This window comes from Ranitomeya variabilis, chromosome 8, assembly GCF_051348905.1.
Source record: "Ranitomeya variabilis isolate aRanVar5 chromosome 8, aRanVar5.hap1, whole genome shotgun sequence".
In the NCBI taxonomy this organism is placed as follows: Eukaryota; Metazoa; Chordata; class Amphibia; order Anura; family Dendrobatidae; genus Ranitomeya; species Ranitomeya variabilis.
In genome coordinates, this window is record NC_135239.1 from 187,720,110 (window position 1) to 187,741,729 (window position 21,620).

Consider the following 21,620-nt stretch of genomic DNA (forward strand, 5'->3'; position numbering starts at 1 on the left):
TGGTTTCCATCCTCGTTTTTCCTCGGGACATGTGGAGCCTTCTGACTGTCCTGGGGTGGATTCCGTGGTGAATAGGTTGCAGCGGATCTGGAGTCATGTGGTGGACAACTTGAAGTTGTCACAGGAGAAGGCTCAGCGTTTTGCCAACCGCCGCCGCGGTGTGGGTCCCCGACTTCGCGTTGGGGATTTGGTATGGCTGTCTTCTCGATTTGTTCCTATGAAGGTCTCCTCTCCCAAATTTAAGCCTCGCTTCATTGGTCCTTACAAGATATTGGAAATCATTAATCCTGTATCCTTTCGCCTGGATCTTCCGGTGTCGTTTGCCATTCACAACGTATTTCATAGGTCCTTGTTGCGGCGGTACGTTGTGCCTGTGGTTCCTTCTGCTGAGCCTCCTGCTCCGGTGTTGGTTGAGGGTGAGTTGGAGTACGTGGTGGAGAAGATCTTAGATTCTCGTCTCTCCAGGCGGAGGCTTCAGTACCTGGTCAAGTGGAAGGGCTATGGTCAGGAGGATAAATCCTGGGTGGTCGCCTCTGATGTGCAATGCGGCCGATTTAGTTCGTGCCTTTCACGCCGCTCATCCTGATCACCCTGGTGGTCTTGGTGAGGGTTCGGTGACCCCTCACTAAGGGGGGGGTACTGTTGTGAATTTACCTTTTGGCTCCCTCTAGTGGCTACTAGTGATTTGACTCTGGGTATGTCATTCATCCCTTGTATGCTCACCTGGGTCGTTAGGTCAGGGGTGTTGCTATATAAGCTCCCTGGACCTTCAGTTCAATGCCTGGCATCGTTGATATCAGAGCTAATCTGTAGTGCTCTTGTCTACTGATCCTGGTTCCTGCTTGATTAAGCTAAGTCTGCTTTCTTGCTTTTTGCTATTTGTTTTTGTTTGCATTTTTTGTCCAGCTTGTATATAATCTGTTTTCTGACCTTGCTGGAAGCTCTAGGGTGGCTGGTGTTCTCCCCCCGGGCCGTTAGACGGTTCGGGGGTTCTTGAATCTCCAGCGTGGATTTTGATAGGGTTTTTGTTGACCATATAAGTCATCTTACTACATTCTGCTATTAGTAAGTGGGCCTCTCTTTGCTAAAATCTAGTTCATCTCTGTGTTTGTCATTTCCTCTTACCTCACCGTTATTATTTGTGGGGGGCTTGTATCCTACTTTTGGGGTCCTTTCTCTGGAGGCAAGAGAGGTCTTTGTTTTCCTCTTCTAGGGGTAGTTAGCTCTCCGGCTGGCGCGAGACATCTAGCGACCAACGTAGGCATGTTCCCCGGCTACTTCTAGTGTTGGCGTTAGGAGTAGTTATATGGTCAACCCAGTTACCACTGCCCTATGAGCTCGATTTTTGTGCTTCGCAGACTTGCTGATATCTCTGAGACCCTCGCCATTGGGGTCATAACACTTAAGGCTATGTGCCCACGTTGCAGATTCGTGTGAGATTTTTCCGCACGATTTTTGAAAAATCTGCAGGTAAAAGGCACTGCGTTTTACCTGCGGATTTACAGCAGATTTCCAGTGTTTTTTTGTGCGGATTTCACCTGCGGATTCCTATTGAGGAACAGGTGTAAAACGCTGCGGAATCCGCACAAAGAAATGACATGCTGCGGAAAATACAACGCAGCGTTTCTGCACGGAATTTTCCGCACCATGGGCACAGCGGATTTGGTTTTCCATAGGTGTACATGGTACTGTAAACCTGATGGAAAACTGCTACGAATTCTCAGCGGCCAATCCGCTGCGGATCCGCGGCCAATCCGCTGCGGATCCGCAGCCAAATCCGCACTGTGTGCACATGCCCTACCCCTAACCCTACCCGTAACCCTAACCCTAACCCTACCCCTAGTTCTAACCCTAGTTCTAACCCTAACCCTAGTGGAAAAAGAAAAAAAAATATTTTCTTTATTTTATTATTGTCCCTACCTATGGGGGTGATAAAGGGGGGGTTTATTTATTATTTTTTTTATTTTGATCGCTGTGATAGAACCTACCACAGCGATCAAAATGTACTTGTAATGAATCTGCCGGCCGGTAGATTCGGCGGGCGCACTGAGCATGCGCCCGCCATTTTGGAAGATGGCGGCGCCCATGGAGAAGACGGACCGACACCGGGAGCCTCGGTAAGTATAAGGGGGGGAGATCGGGGCACGGGGGGGCGTCGGAGCACGGGGGGGTGACATAGGAGCACGGAGGGAGCGGACAGGAGGACGGGGGAGCAGAGCACAGGACGGAGGGGACTACGGGACAGATCGGTGGCTTGGGGGGGCGATCGGTGGGGTGGGGGGGCTCACTTCAGTATTTCCAGCCATGGCCGATGATATTGCAGCATCGGCCATGGCTGGATTGTAATATTTCACCAGTTTTTTAGGTGAAATATTACAAATCGCTCTGATTGGCAGCTTCACTTTCAACAGCCAATCAGAGCGATCGTAGCCACGGGGGGGTGAAGCCACCCCCCCTGGGCTGAAGTACCACTCCCCCTGTCGCTGCAGATCGGGTAAAATAGGAGTTAACCCTTTCACCCGATCTGCAGGGACGCGATTATTCCATGACGCATACGCTGCGTCACAGGTCGGATTGGCACCGACTTTCATGACGCAGCGTATGCGTCAAAGGTCGGGAAGCGGTTAAAATGTTTTAGCCCCTTAAAAATCCTCTTGACTATTGAGTTTCCTAACCCTGAAATCCCCACCAATCACTTAAACCACAGGGCAGAAACAATCCGCTACTTCTCGAGAGTGTGCACAATGGTGTAAAGTTATTTATGGGTCCATACACCTCTGTGCAAGCTTATACCCTGAGGTTTGGACAATCAGGGATGGGGAGACCAAGCCTTAGACTAAGATCTGTGGTAACATATGGATGCGAAGAAAAATCAACGCCTTAGAAATGTGGTGCTGGAGAAGGATGTCATCAATACCATGGATGGCAAAAATATCAAACAAATCAATTTTGGAACAAATTAAGCCAGACATATCACTCGAAACAAAGACCATCACGACTTGCCTAATTTGGACCCATTATACGAAAAGAGCAATCACTTGAGAAGAACATCATGGTCAGAAGAATAGTAGGAACAAGGCAAAGAGGAAGACCAGCAGCCCAATGGCTTGATAATATCAAGATAACAGCAGTGAAGACCCTGGTGGACCTATCTAGGCTTGCACAAGATCGATCTGCCTACTGATCGTTCATCCATCAAGTTGTCATAGCTCAAGATCGAGCAGAAGGCCGTTAAAAAAATTAAAAAGGGTTTTAAGGAGCCATCACAGCTACAGAAAGTTTTGAGTTGTCAAAGCAGAAGAAGCAGACATAGGAGGAACTAAAGATTAAATAATACAATCTATGTGCCCAATATACCACATGGATTACATTCTTTGTTGTAATGAACCCTGATCATTCCAAGATAAAAAATTGTAGACATGTTATGTAATTTGACTGTGGTGCCAATTTTCTGTTTTTCTCACGTTATAACTTTTATTTTTACACTTGTTTTTTGTATATTTAATACTATTTCAGGTTTTACGCTATTATGGTTCATTGTCTATATTTTTTTCTCTTGGATTAAGTTCTGAGTTGTACAGATTTGTAATACGGTACCCAAAGAAACGTATTGGGTCATACTATGTACATTCATATATCTCGGATACTGTACTATAGAGAGATGTTCATCTAAAATCATTACTTCCATGCAAGAATACCTCTGTACTACATGGAAACACTAAGGCAGCACATGGAATATTTACGACTCCACCAAAGTCAATGTGCTAATGTGCCTTCTCCATACGCTCAGTTCTACCATGTGCTTGGTTCTCTATATGTAACAAATGACATTTTGTCCTATGAGGTAGATTTAATATGTAGACTAAAAATGGTTCTTACCCAACAAAATAAAACTGGAACTTTGGTTTGCTGGAGCTGTTATGCCCAAATCCCCTCCTCGTCATCCTGGATGATTCATGTGAAGATCCACCAAGGTGTTAGCAAAGGAATGCAGAGAAGAAAGATACGTTACAAACAAACAAACAAAAAGCCATTCTGCTGCAAAAGTAAGTAACCAAACAAGGCTTCTCATACCCAACACAAACAACATTTCTTTTCTAGTTACCCCCTTTTCCCTAAGATTGATAGTGTTTTGTAACTTCAGACATGGCTTCCAAGATGTTTATGCGACAACGGGAGGATTGGACTCAAGAATCAGATAAAAAAATAAAACACCTGCCCAAAAAAAATTACCAAAAGAGCCAACATGCACATTATCGGAAAAGTTCTCTCTTTATTGTCTATCTGCTGCAGGGCAGGGGGGAACAGAAGACTGTTTTGTGAAAGAAAAGGGGCAGCCTTGTCGTAAAGATCTCGTTGACAAACACTTAACCTTAATTCTCCATCCCAGCTTATGTTTAATGAGCAATGCCCTGCCTTGATCCCAGCAGAGTGTTTAAGCTGGGGCCCATCTGATGGAGAATACAGATGTGCCACTTCACTTCTCCGACTAGGCAGAAAGGGTAAAATATTTAGTGTCAAAGTTTTACGTCTCTAATTACGCATAATGAAAACTCCTTCTGAAGGTAAAGTAATACATCAACCACCTACAAAGAACAATGTCATCATTTGGTTACAAATTACTTAACATTTCTAGATGTAGCATAAAAAAATCAGGAGGTAAACAGAACATCGAAGAATAGGGTTTTTTTTATAGAAAAGCAAGAAAAAAGTGAGAAAAAAGTAAATGTTCTGATGTCCAGCTTTATGTTGTATCAACAAATCTCCAATCTACATAGAAAATTGATTAACAAAAGAGTTGCGTTACTTTGTGTATAGTGCCTTGAAAAAGTATTCATACCCCATTAACTTTTCCACTTTTTTCACACTACATCCGCAAACGTAAATGTTTTTTATTGGGATTTTATGTGATATACCAACACAAAGTAGCAAAGTATTAGTGAAGTGTAAAGGAATTGATATAAGGTTTTCTAATTATTTTAAAAATCTAAAACTGAAAATTGAGAATTTGAATTCAGCTCCCCTTAGTCAATGCTAAGGTCTAGGTTTGCATTGTGACTGGGCCATTCACACACATGAATATGCTTTGATCTAAACCATCCATTGTAGTTTTGGCAAAATGTTTAGGGTCATTCTCCCGTTGGAAGGTGAACCAATGCCCCAGTCTGAAGTGTTTTGCAGCCTCTAACATGATTTCCTCCAGGATTGCCCTGTATTTAGCTACATCCATCTTCCCATCAACTTTGACCAGCTTCCCCGTCCCTGCTGAAGAAAAGCCTCTCCACAGCATGATGCTAACACCACCATGCTTGACGGTGGGAATGTTGTTTTCAGGATGATGTTCATTGCTAATTTTCCTCCACAAATAGCATTTTGCATTTAGCCTATAAAGTTCTACTGTGGTCTCGTGTGATCAGAGCGCCTTCTTCCATTTGCTCTAGATCAAAAGGATCAATCCTTTTTTCTCCCAGAATGTCAAGAAAGAGTCTAGAGACCCCAATACACATAAAAAAAAAATCAGCTGAACCTGTATACAGGCAACTGAAAGAGATGTCCTTTTTCAGCTAAGTTAACACCCAAATGTTCAGTAAAAAAAAAAAAAGAGCTTTTCTTATCCTTCCTGTGTCTATCGCTGCCTCTCTGCTGCTGCTTACAGTCTTTGTTGATTAGCTGCAGCAGTGACATCACATCATCAGCATGAAGGGTAAGTAAAGCATAGGGGTTTTTTTTTTACACTAAGCCCATGGGCTGAAGTTAGTTTTAAGGGGACATCAGAGTACACTTATAGCTAAGCAGTAAGGGCTTTGCCTGAAGATTTGATCATTGACTGTTCTTAAGTACAACCAGCCAAATTGTGAATCCAGCTCGGGAGTATACTACAGACGGGATCAGTACAGGATAAGTTATGTGATTTATTTAGAAAAGTTAGAAAACTTTTTATGTAGAATATTTCTATAAGATGTATATACTCAGTCCGTTGACCATATGCTCATGTGTGTCTTACAAGACGTTTAGCACTGAGGCCCATCAAGGGTCTAGTTACTGCCTTGGTTAATGTTTTTACCATAGACCCCAGAGTGGAGATAAAACGCTTGTTAACTAGGCCTGTTAGACTGGCATCCTAACATTGCAGACTGCCCCCCACCTTCAGACTGGAGCCATACTACAAATAACTGGGGGGGGGGGGGCATTTGTTTTTTTTCCCCATTTCCTACATTATATTTATTGAGCTTTTATATATTTCTCATTGTTAGAGCATTTGGCACCAACATCAGAAGTAATAAATGTCATTTCACAGATGGTAGATAGACTTCTGGCTTATATTATATTCTAGCGATTTAAATAAAAATATATCAAACTTCAATTATCCTTATTAAAAATATTTTCCAATTTCACTTCCAATAGGTCATATCTCTTTATAAGGATTTATCCTGGTCAGTAAGGGCAGGACGAGCTTTCCCGGTGCTCACAGCGTAAATCTGCCACCTTCCATTCTGCCCAAGCTTCAATTTTCACCTTATACTTAAGAACAAAGAACAGGGGTGTAAGAAAAATGTCATCACGACCCCCAATCCTTACTGAGAGCTCTTTCAAATGTACGAAAGGGGTTGTCTGAGATTAGAAGCAAATGGCTGTTTTTATCCCAGACATGTCTGCTCTTATTTTTTTCTTCTACATAAACACAGACCCAGACCCCAGAGACTATGATGGGTACATGTTCTATCTGAAAAAAATGTATAGATCACATATGTGAAAAATGGACATCTGAATGAGGTCTTAGATATAGGCCTTTGGTATCTGCTATGAAATGTCACAGTAAAGGTACATTCAGACAAACGTATTTTCTGTAAATGTTCAACGCCTAATGCTAGCTTACTCTGTGTAGTCCACATGGGCTATTTTTCACCTAGACGTGAAGTCCATGGGAAAGAAAATTTGCAGGACGCACAAGTCTGATCTTATTTATGGGCCAGACAAGCGCTTGTGAATAGCAGACACGGCTCCTGCACTATATATACCAAGTTGCACAAGCAGCCAGCCAGTCAAATTTACCATTTGTGGACATGACTGCTCTGATACATTCAATGACCCATGTGAACATAGTCCAAGGCTTCAGTTTTTCAAATATTCATGTTTTTCAAGGATAGCACACCTGCCCTTTATAAATTCCGACAAAAAAAGATAGGAAGTGTTTATAAGTCTCATAAAATATACATTTTATTGAAAATAATAAAACAATGCAAAGAGATTCAAATACATGTAGAGTATCAAAAATAGGGCCACAATTATACATGATGAAGCTTTGATGAAACGCGCATTGGGGCTTGGTAACCACGCTATACACAACCTGATTTGTGTGCATCACTTGATGTGAGTACTGTGCTTTTTTCTCCTTTTTTGTGCATACCACTATCTTTGTAATATCTATGGATTCATGTGGATACGTATGTTCCTGCGCATCCTGGTTATCACCAGACCCACCAACCAAACACTGATGAAACTAGGATCCAGCGCAGTTATGGAAATTGCTTTGTTTTTTCATGTATGTGAAGAGGAAGCAGCAGCCATCTTGGATATGGGGCATAATGCTGGCCTCCTATCAGAGATTGACCTGACTCCATTTTGTCTCATATCAGAATTCACCTGGTCAAACGTCTACAGGGACATGAGCACTCCTGGACCCCACCTTTCCCCTACTTGAGTGAAGACCCTTTAGTATGGTAATGGTCTGAGACCAGTGTAGTAGGCAGATAGCACTTCGAAGCTTGACTGAGGAAGCCACGCCAGCAGGGGGCATGGAGGTGCCTGGGGGTTCAATTAAAGCATACATGTCAGGTGGCTACAGGAGGACATGTCTAATTGTCTTCCCATCCGGAAATCCTACAACATGAAACTATGAGTTATGGTCGCATCGTCCGAGGTACAGGCTCATAAAAAAATATCCTCATCGCCCTGAAGAAATTGTGCATCTGACAGTGCAACTCCCGGGTCAGTGAGAGTTCTGGAACCTGAGATATAGAGATCAGCCTCCCACAGCGATCGAATGGGTCCAGGTTTGATCCCTGTATGACCGGCAGAACAAACCACATGCACTGGTACCGCCCATGTACTGATCCGATCATCCTGAGAGAGGTTATTCCATTTATTAGGTATTGGGAATAGATTCTGCAGGGAAGCTGAAGGGTGGAGATTGTTAGCCCACCCAGGTACAGGGGGGAGGGACACAGAAGGATTAAGAGCTGAGGACACATGGAGAGTTAGACACAACAGAAGAAGATGATGATGAAATAAGGAACAGGGCACATGCCAGCCAGAGGGGAGCAAGCACATGCTTTTTGGGGGCTGCCCGGCAACTAGAAGTCTTGTACCTGTGGAACGCAGAGCTCGCCGGCCTCCACAAGCGACCTTCAACCTGGTAAATTGACCTCCAGCTTTATACCTCTAAGCCTTATACTATTATTGTTATATTTTACTCTGACTGTAACTCTTGGTATATTTTTACTGTATATTTCTTGTAATTACCTAGTGCGCCCTTAAGGCAATTAAACCATAAATTAATTTTGGGCTGATCCTTTTATTCTGATTGCGAATCTTAGAATACCCAGCGTGGGTAACAGGGCTGTTTCCCTGGTGGCCATTTGCTCTAGGTGCAGTTCCCTTATTGAACTGAGAGACAAAGGGGCGCCAGAGAGCTGTTACGTCACGGATTGGTGACGTGGGAGGAACTAGTTTTCCTCACAATGTACAAGTTAAAAAAAAAGTGAATATGTGGATGAGACCCATGCAAGGTTGATTCAGTGCCAATTTCTGCCCAACATCAAAGCCCCATTATAATAACGTGCCATTGATTAGGTTCAACTGTGCTATGGGAAAGGAGACATGTTCTGCAGTGCAAGGCGATAAATAGAATTTGAACAGAATTTGCAATGTATAAAAATGAAACTATCCATGTAATTCAGAAATATTGTCATTCTCTCTGACCTACCGCTCTGTATGATACCGCACGGCACAGCGTAGAGTATTATGAGACGGGCGCTGCATGAAACCCAACCACTAACTACACTGTGCAGTTATTAATTATGATTGAAAGAGACAGCAACTGGAGTGTCTGCCGATCAGCCGCCAGTACCGCTGCTGTTACCGCTGCTCGCACACAACAGCTCCCTCATGTCAATGATTATTACAAAACAGATGTTCGGGAAGTATGTCAGCAGGATTCCTACTGAAGTGGAATATTCTGACAGTCCAGCAGCGAGGAGGATGAAATCTCACATGTGCAAATCCCAACGCTGCCTGGTTCCGATCACCGAGACTTACAAATGGCAGAATCGCCACAGTGCAAGACCAGTTCTGTTTCGTAGGCAAGTAATAACGGGGACTTATCTTACAAAACAGAAAACAATATAAGACATATAGCTAAGACAGGCAATATAATAAAATATAGCTATGGCCCACACTGTACGTAACCATTGAGCAGACTTACCAAAATTTGTGTTGGGGGAATAGGCATGAACATCCTGGGGATGTTCCTGATTTGTTCGGGAATGCCTACTTTTGGGCAGGTTTTACGCAAACTTGTTACAGTTTGGATCAAGATACGCCAATTTTTTGGTCATAGCCTCTGAATATTCTGGACGGTTGACAAGTATACTGGTAGAGTACACACAGCTATAATGGTGCGTACATATGTAATTTTTACCTTGGACAGAGTCTGCCATAAAAAAATACCGCAACATACATGATTTGCGTCCGATATTTGGTTCACATTCAGCTCCACAAATCAACGAGTCCTTGGAAAACGTCAGACCGCATTCAGAAGACGATTTTCACGGACCGACGCAATGGAGAAGATGGAGAAAACATTTTCCCATCTTCTCCACATCCAAGAAAATTAAATCATACATTTGTCAAACTCAGATCGGAGTGCGATTGGCATTCTCTTGAATGAGAGAAAATACGTTGTTGGGACCCTAGCCTATGGGTGACACTACACAGACGCCTGGATATATATGTCCAAACCTACACCTGCCAACAGTGGTCAGTGGCCAGGTGATTGTGAAACTAAGTGTTAAGGGTGCGAGTTCCCACCTCTGCACAGGGGGAATCTCGAACCATCTCCGCTGCAGTCTCCCATTCTTCTCCAGCCATAGTGGAGCCTGCTCACCAGAGACGTCAGTCCCAGCGTCTAGCTCAGCCTGATCTGTGTAGATGAGATGAGATCTTTCCCACTTTATCCACAATGCTGGTACTGACTAATCTGGCCACACACATTAGATGGCAGTTGGCCAAACGATGATCTGATCGATCTTTCGGTCAACAGTCTTCTCTCCCATACACAGGAACCATTGTTTGGCCAAGCGTTCATGTGTTCTACATGAGAAAACGACTAACAAACATGTTTGGCAGCAGATCATCTCTGGGAAAATACTGCAATTAGCAGTTAGAAATCAGATATGCCCTTTTGACATTTCTCCTGACCATGAGTAGGGACTAGTGATGAGCGAGTATACTCGTTGCTCGGGTTTTCCCGAGCACGCTCGGGTGATCTCCGAGTATTTGTTAGTGTTCGGAGATTAAGTTTTCATCGCCACAGCTGAATGATTTACAGCTATTTAGCCAGGCTGAGTACATGTGGGGGTTGCCTGGCTGCTAGGGAATCCCCACATGTATTCAAGCTGGCTAATAGCTGTAAGTCATTCAGCTGCCGCAATGAAAACTTAATTTCCAAACACTAACAAATACTCGGAGATCACCCAAGCGTGCTCGGGAAAATCCGAGTAACGAGTATACTCGCTTATCACTAGTAGGGATCAAATCTGTAGGGCTGTATGGAAATTCACTCATGTAGACGAGCACATAGGCAGTGATGAGCTGCCTGTTCGGCCCATTCATATCACAAAGAATACATGTTTTTGACCATAGACAAACGCCTTATTCTTCCATCAATATTTTTGGTGTTTGGTCATTATTTGCAAACTAAAATCAGAAGTGGAACCTAGAGGAAAACTATTATTTGAAGATTCACAGCTTGTACCCAAAGGTGGTCAATCCCAAAGTGTGAACAGCCCCTTGTATGTATAACAATGGTTTCTTTTACACATACTGTTGTTTTGCGGCCCCAATAGATTTCTATGGGGCCACAAAAACGGGCCCCAATAATTTCACGGTGCACCGTGTGCCGTATGGCCGTGAGGGCCGTATTTACGGCTGTGAAAAAAGATCTAGCCTGCTAGATCTTTTTCATGGCCTACAGACACGGCCCCCAATGAAGGCCCCAATTGGGGCCGCAAAAACAACAGAAGCTTGTTTTTGCGCTGCACCGGGACTTCCGGTTTTGCAGAACGCCGTTTTCTTTTCCAATACTATTTCCATAGTATTAGAAACCTGAAAAACGGAGATCCACAAGTTTTTTGCGGTCTGTTATTGTAGCAGACTGTGAAAATTGTAGCGATATGGCCCACAAAAAAGGCCTGCAATAACGGGCCTCAAAAAACCCGGTAAGTGTAAAAGAAGCCTAATACGCATACTTGTAGAAACTGCATACATACAAATCCAAATTTAGTCTGGTTGCCATCGATGTCATATAGTGTATTTGCAAAAACTTTCATCCCCATACCCTACAGGCAGGACATAGGACTACCATGGTGGCATTTTTTGAATCAGAGCCTGGAACTGAATTTCTTTTGCTGCTTGCCATACTGTCAAAACAAGATAGCGCCAGAGGGCTCTTATTAAGTGCACCTTAAGGGGATAAACTGCAATACCAAACACAGTTCATTGACAAGAGTGGTGCATTTTTTACGCAGGTCCATAGTTATCAGTATTATTCTGCATGCCCAAAGTAATGTGTGTTAAGTTTTGTATCTCAGTCAATGGTAAAACACCCAAAGTGATGAGTTTGGCCAATAATATTTTGCTAAGAGTTTAATGTATGCAATACTCCCATCTCCTAAAAATATGAGCCTCCTAATTACTGGTAAAAACCAGCACAGCTGCTCATAAAAAACATATCTATTCATAGCCGACGTTCACATCAGGTTTAGAAATAGTTCCATAAGGCCACAGGGAGTGAGACTAAAATATTGGACATCGTGAATTTATATAATATCGCTTAGAACAACATCCCATTCCTCAAACTCTTTCCGAGCCAATATATATTTCTTTTTAACAAAATGCTAATCCAGTTTTTGCTTGACTAAGTCCTGTGGCCTGTTCCACAGTGGGTGTCTTCTGGAGGAAAAGAAGGTTCAAAAGGTTAAAATAAATGTAACACGTTCTCACTGCTCAGATATCCCACAAGTGAGACCTTTAAAATAACAAGAAAAAAAAAACATTCCTTGATAATCAGCGGATGATACTTCTCCGATTCTCGTTCCAAATTCTGTTTTGCATTTTATTTTGGATCGTTTCTCTGCCCACCCTTATTCATCCGATATTTACTAAGCTCGCTATATAATGAGACAAGAACGGAATCGAGGGCCAAGATATGAGAATATCAGTAAATCAACTCGGAGAGAAAAAGAAAAATGGATTTGAAACATATGTTTATTTAGAATTGTGCTGATTTTAGTAGTCGAGGACAGAACAATTGGACTTCCACATAGGTGCCGCCGGCCAAAGTGCTCAATCAATCAAGAATGGTTATCCGGGAATCGTGATAAGCTGTGCAGAAGAGGTGGCATTTGCATTTTTGGGTGCGTATTACTATGGTCTTGAGTGTAAAGATAACCAAACTCATCAGATAAGGCTATTATTTCTCCTGACTCCACCATAAACATGCAGGCATGCTTGGCCGAGTATGAACATTTTTCCAAGGGGGGAGAGGCGTATAAGCTGCTGCCAGATCCCTCTGCCATGTGAAGAGAGGATTGGGCATGTTGCATGTCATCCTTGAATGTCCTAACGGATGGCACTGTTAAGGTCAGTTTATACTGGACAAATTTACGGTGCTGAATTATTGCCTATTGGTAAATATTAAATAAATCAGCGGTCGTTTAGTAGCCTGTTTACACAAGTAGACAACTTTTCAGATGCACCCTGAAGCATCAGTATTTGGCTGCCATTTGTCTCGACAGTACAGGGTCTCTTTACACAGGACGATGTGCTGCTGAGAATGATATCTTTAGGAAAAAAAACAAGATCATTTTATGAGTGTTTTGCTCATTTGTCTGGTGATTAACAACATTTACTAGGAAGGGTCATTCCACGATAATCTTGTGGCATAAAAGGACCTTATAACCCAGCCGAGTTTTATCTAATGTGTAAGATCAGCTTTAAAGCTGACATTCAGGGCTGGCGTTAGGGGCAGGCAGACTAGACATCTGCCTAGAGTCCCCACTACCCCAAGGCCCACAGTCAGTGATGTCACCACGCTGCTGTTATGGGGCCCGTGAGTTGAGGGGGAGCTGGCGCGAACACTTGCTCCACCCCTGCATAGCGCATTCAACTGTATCGGCATCATAGATGGACTATGGACTATGGGGTGTACATTATACAATATGGAGGACTATGGGGTGCATTATACTATGTGGAGGACTAAGGGATGTATTATACTAAACAAGCAAAGTGTTGCCTATTCATTGAATGATTGGATTGTTTATGTCGGAAAAAAATCATTGATCTCAGCAACACATCGCCCGGTGATAACTGCAGATACGCTGTGGATAACCTGATACTGTATGGAGACAGACTGATCTACTATTGATCTTCTGTGCCGCTCATTCTTCCTCAGCCAATGTAAAGAGGCCGGGAAACAGGCGCCAAACGACTTCAATATTGTTGATCACACTAGTCTAAAGACCTAAAATCAGCACATGTAAATACAATCTAAATGTTTCTGTGTGATGGTGCAATATGTGAGCATTTGTGGCCCCACTTAACCCTGCTGTTCTGTTTAGATTTCACATACACTTGTACTGTTCCCGGTCATTTTTGACCGTCCTTATAAAATAATCATTTTTAGCTAATCTAAGTGGTTTTTTTAAACAGTTTTTGCACTATTATATTGCTTGTGAAGATGGTTGTTCAAATACCAGAAAAAAAAATAAATACAAAGCTTGTTTTATATTTTTTTTATATCCAAAAGGGAACATGGTATTTTTTCGATTTTTGTAAAAATTGATTATTTTTGCAGATAAAAAAAAAATCTTGATCTAAATGTTAACTATAAGTAATAATATCAAACATTATGTAGATATACTTTTTTCAAAGGCAAAAAAAAAAAAAAAAAAGCTTTTTTCTCTATAAAATGGCAAAAAACGTTGTTTTTTATACACTTATACTGTTCCCGGTCATTTTTGACCGGACCTAACAAAGTTGTGATTTGTACCTAATTCAAGTGTTATTTGATTACCTGTTGCATTGTTTTACTGTATGTGAACATGGTTTTCAATAATCAGATGAAAAATTAAATCAAAAACTTTTATTTTTTGAATCAAATAAATTAACATTTATGTACAGTGTAATACTGTACAACCAGCAAACACATGGAAAATCAGAAAATAATGATTTACAATATGAAATGTTGACAACTGAATGGAACTAGATCTATATGAACAGCAGGGTAAATAAAAACCAGTGAAATAAATTGCGCATAGCTATACTGGAAGCGAATCCGTCGGCTGTATCGCAACTTGAAAATGTTGGTATGTGTAAATCTGTTCTGACCAAAAGTAGTCAGATACATTGATAAATAGTAGTAGATGCAATATATAGTTCAAAATGAGGTGATAGCACCTTTATTTTTGTCAAAAATTGTCTGGAGAGCTGAATAAAGGCCTATCGGTCATTTTTGACCGAACAGTACAAGTGTAAAAAAAATTGTACCAAATAAAGTAAACAAAAATTAAAAAAAAAAAAAAATTCCCACAGAGAGTACCCCCCTAATGACGAAAAGTCAGGGAGCCTCAAGTCTCAGAATCACACGCTGAATTTTTATAACATTATAGAATTTCAAAAACGGTCATTTTTGACCTAACAGAACAGCAGGGTTAAAACTTTTGCCCAGGGCCCCTAAAACCACCCTGCTGACATTAGTTGAAAGTCCGCTAAATCTGAAGATTCTGGCAGGACTGGTCAGCTATTTGATGAGTGCGGAGCCCTACTGGCAAGATTTGGTGCATGGGATTGGGAGTACTGCCTCTTATCTCTCGGCATCTGCAGCTCTTCTTTTGATTAGCTGGCCTGGCATAAAGTCACATGTGTGTCACGTCACAGTTGGAGTTTTAACTACTGATCTTTTTGTTTTCATGGGAGATAAGCACTGCTAGAGGTGTTTGACAGCAGCTTTGTCTTCACTCGTCCTTCAGAACACAGAACTCCTCAGTCAACTGCTGAGTGCTCGTGTGTATGGGGGAATTGGGAGACAAAGTCATCTGCCAAGCAAGCATTCAGCCAATAGCTATCTCAAGTGTAAAGACATCTTAGGATCTCTGTAAGCAAAGAGCCTCACACAATCCTTACGGCATGGTGGCAGCTCCATACGACTTGGATGATCATGCATGTTTTTTCAACAGTGAGACGTGTATACCTGCTGCCAGATCCCTCTGACGGTCTTATCTCCACCTTTTTTCAACCCAAACAGGTTTAGAAATTTAAAGTGTTTTGGAGGATTTTTTTTTTAAATTGGGGAAAGAGTAAGGAATGATTAAAAATTCCAAAATAAGCATCACATACCCTTGAATTCCACTTTGTTCTAGCATCAGATCCACCAGGAACTGTTAAGAAACCGAGACCCTCAACTTAGACTTATTCCACTAGTTCCCTGTGTATTTGTGCTTTTCCATTTTTTTCTCTTTTGTTGCATTTTTTTAATTTTTCACTATTTTACACCAGTTGTGTAATCCGATTGTGTATATATTATGCATAGACTAAGATAATTATAGGTGTTGTCTAACAGTTTTGTTTTTTTTCATTTTTGAACAGACCCTGCAATAAGTTACAATCTATCGGCAAATCCAGTAGCAAGTGTTTAAAAAGGGTTGTCAAACTCTTGTAGTTGTGGCCCAATGGACATCACAGAGTGATGAACAATTATGTAACACATAGAAATGTGAGTCTTCTCGTGGCTTTTCCTGACTGGTTGGACCAGCAGCAATCAGTTTTATCATGAGACAACTTTTTTTGGTTTACTTGGAGCACCCATAAGTGGGAAATAACATTTCACAGTGCCCCTTTTTATCTATGTGTAGGACCAATGGATAATGATCCCTTTTTTAAATCAGACAACTCCTTTTAATGAAAAATAAAATATATTCTATACTTTCCAGTTTTCTTCCCTGCTTTGGACAACGCACATAATTTCTGGAGTGTTTTATGCTCTGCATTATACCCACGCCGGCGTTTCCCTTCTGAGCTTGTGTGTTGACAGGACTGGATTATCTGAATTTACAAATGAAACAGAAAAGACATACAAAGTATTTTTTCTCTAAACCATTCTAATTTAATATTCCTTTTGCTGGCTCAGGATATATCTTCGATGTAACCGAGCAGCCGATCCTTGACCTATCTCAACAACTACTCAGCAACAGCAGTATACCGATTCATTTAAAGGGCCCTTCATCAAAAAACTAAAGGGGCAACAAAAAGTATAGGATGTCTAATTCAATAGATTTACGTGCAATAGATTCCATAGCTGTAGTCGGAAAGCAACCATACCTGTGTAAAATATGCTGAACACGCGCGGTGGATTGTCATGATCTCCATGGCCAGAGAACTAGCATAAGCCTCTATAGGAACAAGCTCTTGGAAGATGTAACTATACTGACCATGAACTAAACCTACCGCATCATCTAGAAGTAGCCAGGTAGCATGTCCTACTTTTTATCCCTATATGCCCAGCGCCGGCCGGAGAACTAAATAATGCTAGCAGAGGGAAATATAAGACCTGACTCACCTCTAGAGAAATGCCCAAAAAAAAGGAGACAGAAGCCCCCCACATATATTGGCGGTGATATGAGATGAAACAACAAACGCAGCAGGAAAATAGTTTTAGCAAATTTGAGGTCCGCTTTCTAGATAGCAGAAGACAGAAAGCATACTTTCATGGTCAGTAGAAAACCCTAACAAAACACATCCAGAAATTACTTTAGGACTCTGGCATTAACTCATAATACCAGAGTGGCAATTCCTGATCAACAAGAGCTTTCCAGACACAGTAACGAAACTGCAGCTGTGAACTGGAACCAAAATACAAAAACAAAACATGGACGAATGTCCAACTTATCTAGTAGATGTCTGGGAGCAGGAACAAGCACAGAGAGGCTTCTGATAACATTGTTGACCGGCAAGCATCTAACAGAGAAGCCAGGTTATATAGCGACACCCAGATCTAATCAGAACAGGTGAACAGGGAAGATGATGTCACAAGTTCAATTCCACCAGTAGCCACCGGGGGAGCCCAGAATCCAAATTCACAACAGTACCCCCCCCTCAAGGAGGGGGCACCGAACCCTCACCAGAACCACCAGGGCGATCAGGATGGGCCCTATGAAAGGCACGAACCAGATCAGAGGCATGAACATCAGATGCAGTGACCCAAGAATTATCCTCCTGGCCATATCCCTTCCACTTGACCAGATACTGGAGTCTCCGTCTGGAAACACGGGAGTCTAGGATTTTTTCCACAACATACTCCAACTCACCCTCAACCAACACCGGAGCAGGAGGCTCAACGGAAGGCACAACCGGTACCTCATACCTGCGCAATAACGACCGATGAAAAACGTTATGAATAGAAAAGGATGCAGGGAGGTCCAAACGGAAGGAAACAGGGTTAAGAATCTCCAATATTTTATACGGACCGATGAACCGAGGCTTAAACTTAGGAGATGAGACCCTCATAGGGACAAAACGAGAAGACAACCACACCAAATCTCCAACACAAAGCCGAGGACCAACACGACGGTGACGGTTGGCAAAAAGCTGAGTCTTCTCCTGGGACAACTTTAAATTGTCCATCACCTGCCCCCAGACATGATGCAATCTCTCCACCACCGCATCCACTCCAGGACAATCCGAGGATTCCATCTGACCGGAGGAAAATCGAGGATGGAACCCCGAATTACAGAAAAACGGGGAAACCAAGGTGGCAGAGCTGGCCCGATTATTGAGGGCGAACTCCGCCAATGGCAAAAAAGCAACCCAATCATCCTGGTCAGCAGACACAAAACACCTCAGATATGTCTCCAGGGTCTGATTGGTCCGCTCGGTCTGGCCATTAGTCTGAGGGTGAAAAGCAGACGAAAAAGACAAATCTATGCCCATCCTAGCACAAAATGCCCGCCAAAATCTAGACACAAATTGGGTTCCTCTGTCAGAAACGATATTCTCAGGAATACCATGCAAACGAACAACATTTTGAAAAAACAGGGGCACCAACTCGGAAGAAGAAGGCAATTTGGGCAGGGGAACCAAATGAACCATCTTAGAAAAACGGTCACACACCACCCAGATGACAGACATCTTCTGAGAAACAGGCAGATCTGAAATAAAATCCATCGAGATGTGTGTCCAAGGCCTCTTAGGAATAGGCAAGGGCAACAATAATCCACTAGCCCGAGAACAACAAGGCTTGGCCCGAGCACAAACGTCACAAGACTGCACAAAGCCTCGCACATCTCGTGACAGGGAAGGCCACCAGAAGGATCTTGCCACCAAATCCCTGGTACCAAAAATTCCAGGATGACCTGCCAACGCAGAAGAATGCACCTCAGAGATGACTTTACTGGTCCAATCATCAGGAACAAACAGCCTGAACCTTGACAGGATCCATCTCAATGGAAGAGGGAGAAAAAATATATCCCAAAAAGGAAATTCTCTGAACCCCAAAAACGCACTTAGAACCCTTGACACACAGAGAATTAGACCGCAAAACCTGAAAAACCCTCTTAACTTGCCGGACATGAGAGTCCCAGTCATCCGAAAAAATCAGAATATCATCCAGATACACTATCATAAATTTATCCAAAAAATCGCGGAAAATATCATGCATAAAGGACTGGAAGACTGAAGGGGCATTAGAAAGACCAAAAGGCATCACCAAATACTCAAAGTGGCCCTCGGGCGTATTAAATGCGGTTTTCCACTCATCCCCCTGCCTGATCCGCACCAAATTATACGCCCCACGGAGATCAATCTTAGAGAACCACTTGGCCCCCTTTATGCGAGCAAACAAATCAGTCAGCAACGGCAATGGGTATTGATATTTAACCGTGATTTTATTCAAAAGCCGATAATCAATACATGGTCTCAAAGAGCCGTCTTTTTTTGACACAAAGAAAAAACCGGCTCCTAAGGGAGATGACGATGGACGAATATGTCCCTTTTCCAAGGACTCCTTTATATATTCTCGCATAGCAGTATGTTCAGGCACAGACAGATTAAATAAACGACCCTTTGGGTATTTACTACCCGGAATTAAATCTATAGCACAATCGCACTCACGGTGCGGAGGTAGTGAACCAAGCTTGGGTTCTTCAAAGACGTCACGATAGTCAGACAGGAACTCAGGGATTTCAGAGGGGATAGATGATGAAATGGACACCAAAGGTACGTCCCCATGAGTCCCCTTACATCCCCAGCTCAACACAGACATAGCTCTCCAGTCAAGGACTGGGTTGTGAGACTGCAGCCATGGCAATCCCAGCACCAAATCCTCATGTAGATTATACAGCACTAGAAAACGAATAGTCTCCTGGTGATCCGGATTAATACACATAGTCACTTGTGTCCAGTATTGTGGTTTATTATTAGCCAATGGGGTGGAGTCAATCCCCTTCAGAGGAATAAGAGTTTCCAAAGGCTCTAAATCATACCCACAACGATTGGCAAAGGACCAATCCATAAGACTCAAAGCGGCGCCAGAGTCGATATAGGCGTCAGTAGTAATAGATGACAAAGAGCAAATCAGGGTCACAGACAAAATAAATTTAGACTGTAAAGTGCCAATGGAAACAGATTTATCAAGCTTTTTAGTACGTTTAGAGCATGCTGATATAACATGAGTAGAATCCCCACAATAGAAACACAACCCATTTTTCCGTCTAAAATTCTGCCGCTCGCTTCTGGACAGAATTCTATCACACTGCATGCTTTCTGGCGTCTTCTCAGTGGACACCGCCAGATGGTGCACTGGTTTGCGCTCCCGCAGACGCCTATCGATCTGAATGGCCATTGTCATGGACTCATTCAGACCCGCAGGCACAGGGAACCCCACCATAACATCCTTAATGGCATCAGAGAGACCCTCTCTGAAAGTAGCCGCCAAGGCACACTCATTCCACTGAGTAAGCACAGACCATTTACGGAATCTTTGGCAGTAAATTTCAGCTTCATCTTGCCCCTGCGATAGGGACATCAAAGTTTTTTCTGCCTGAAGTTCCAAATGAGGTTCCTCATACAGCAAGCCCAAGGCCAAAAAAAACGCATCCACATTGCGCAACGCAGGATCCCCTGGTGCCAATGCAAAAGCCCAGTCTTGAGGGTCGCCGCGGAGCAAGGAAATCACAATCCCAACCTGCTGTGCAGGGTCTCCAGCAGAACGAGATTTCAGGGACAAAAATAGCTTACAATTATTTCTAAAATTCTGAAAGCTAGATCTATTCCCTGAGAAGAATTCCGGCAAAGGAATTCTCGGCTCAGATACCGGAGCATGAATAATAAAATCTTGCAAATTTTGTACTTTCGTGGTGAGATTATTCAAACCTGCAGTTACACTCTGAAGATCCATTATTAACAGGTGAACACAAAGCCATTCAAAGATTATAAGGAGAGAGAAAAAAAAGAAAGACTGCAGCATAGACAGACTGGCAAGTGATCCAATTAAGAGCACAGAAAAAAAAAAAAAAACTCTCAGCAGACTTCTTATTTCTCTCCTTTCTCAGCCAAGGATTTTAACCCTTTAGTGGGCCGGTCAAACTGTCATGATCTCCATGGCCAGAGAACTAGCATAAGCCTCTATAGGAACAAGCTCTTGGAAGATGTAACTATACTGACCATGAACTAAACCTACCGCATCATCTAGAAGTAGCCAGGTAGCATGTCCTACTTTTTATCCCTATATGCCCAGCGCCGGCCGGAGAACTAAATAATGCTAGCAGAGGGAAATATAAGACCTGACTCACCTCTAGAGAAATGCCCAAAAAAAAGGAGACAGAAGCCCCCCACATATATTGGCGGTGATATGAGATGAAACAACAAACGCAGCAGGAAAATAGTTTTAGCAAATTTGAGGTCCGCTTTCTAGATAGCAGAAGACAGAAAGCATACTTTCATGGTCAGTAGAAAACCCTAACAAAACACATCCAGAAATTACTTTAGGACTCTGGCATTAACTCATAATACCAGAGTGGCAATTCCTGATCAACAAGAGCTTTCCAGACACAGTAACGAAACTGCAGCTGTGAACTGGAACCAAAATACAAAAACAAAACATGGACGAATGTCCAACTTATCTAGTAGATGTCTGGGAGCAGGAACAAGCACAGAGAGGCTTCTGATAACATTGTTGACCGGCAAGCATCTAACAGAGAAGCCAGGTTATATAGCGACACCCAGATCTAATCAGAACAGGTGAACAGGGAAGATGATGTCACAAGTTCAATTCCACCAGTAGCCACCGG

At 42.6% G+C, this 21,620-nt stretch overlaps 1 protein-coding gene across 3 annotated transcripts in view; it reads right to left on the reverse strand.

The window, feature by feature from the left end:
• The window catches only part of ERC2 (ELKS/RAB6-interacting/CAST family member 2), a 1,115,226-nt gene that overhangs the window by 268,448 nt on the left and 825,158 nt on the right, over positions 1–21,620 (reverse strand). For all 3 annotated transcript variants that reach the window (XM_077278496.1, XM_077278495.1, XM_077278494.1), the window contains one exon: positions 3,880–3,945. In XM_077278496.1, the coding sequence (XP_077134611.1) occupies positions 3,919–3,945 (27 nt within the window). In that variant the 3' untranslated portion in view covers positions 3,880–3,918. The remainder of the gene's footprint in view (positions 1–3,879; positions 3,946–21,620) is intronic.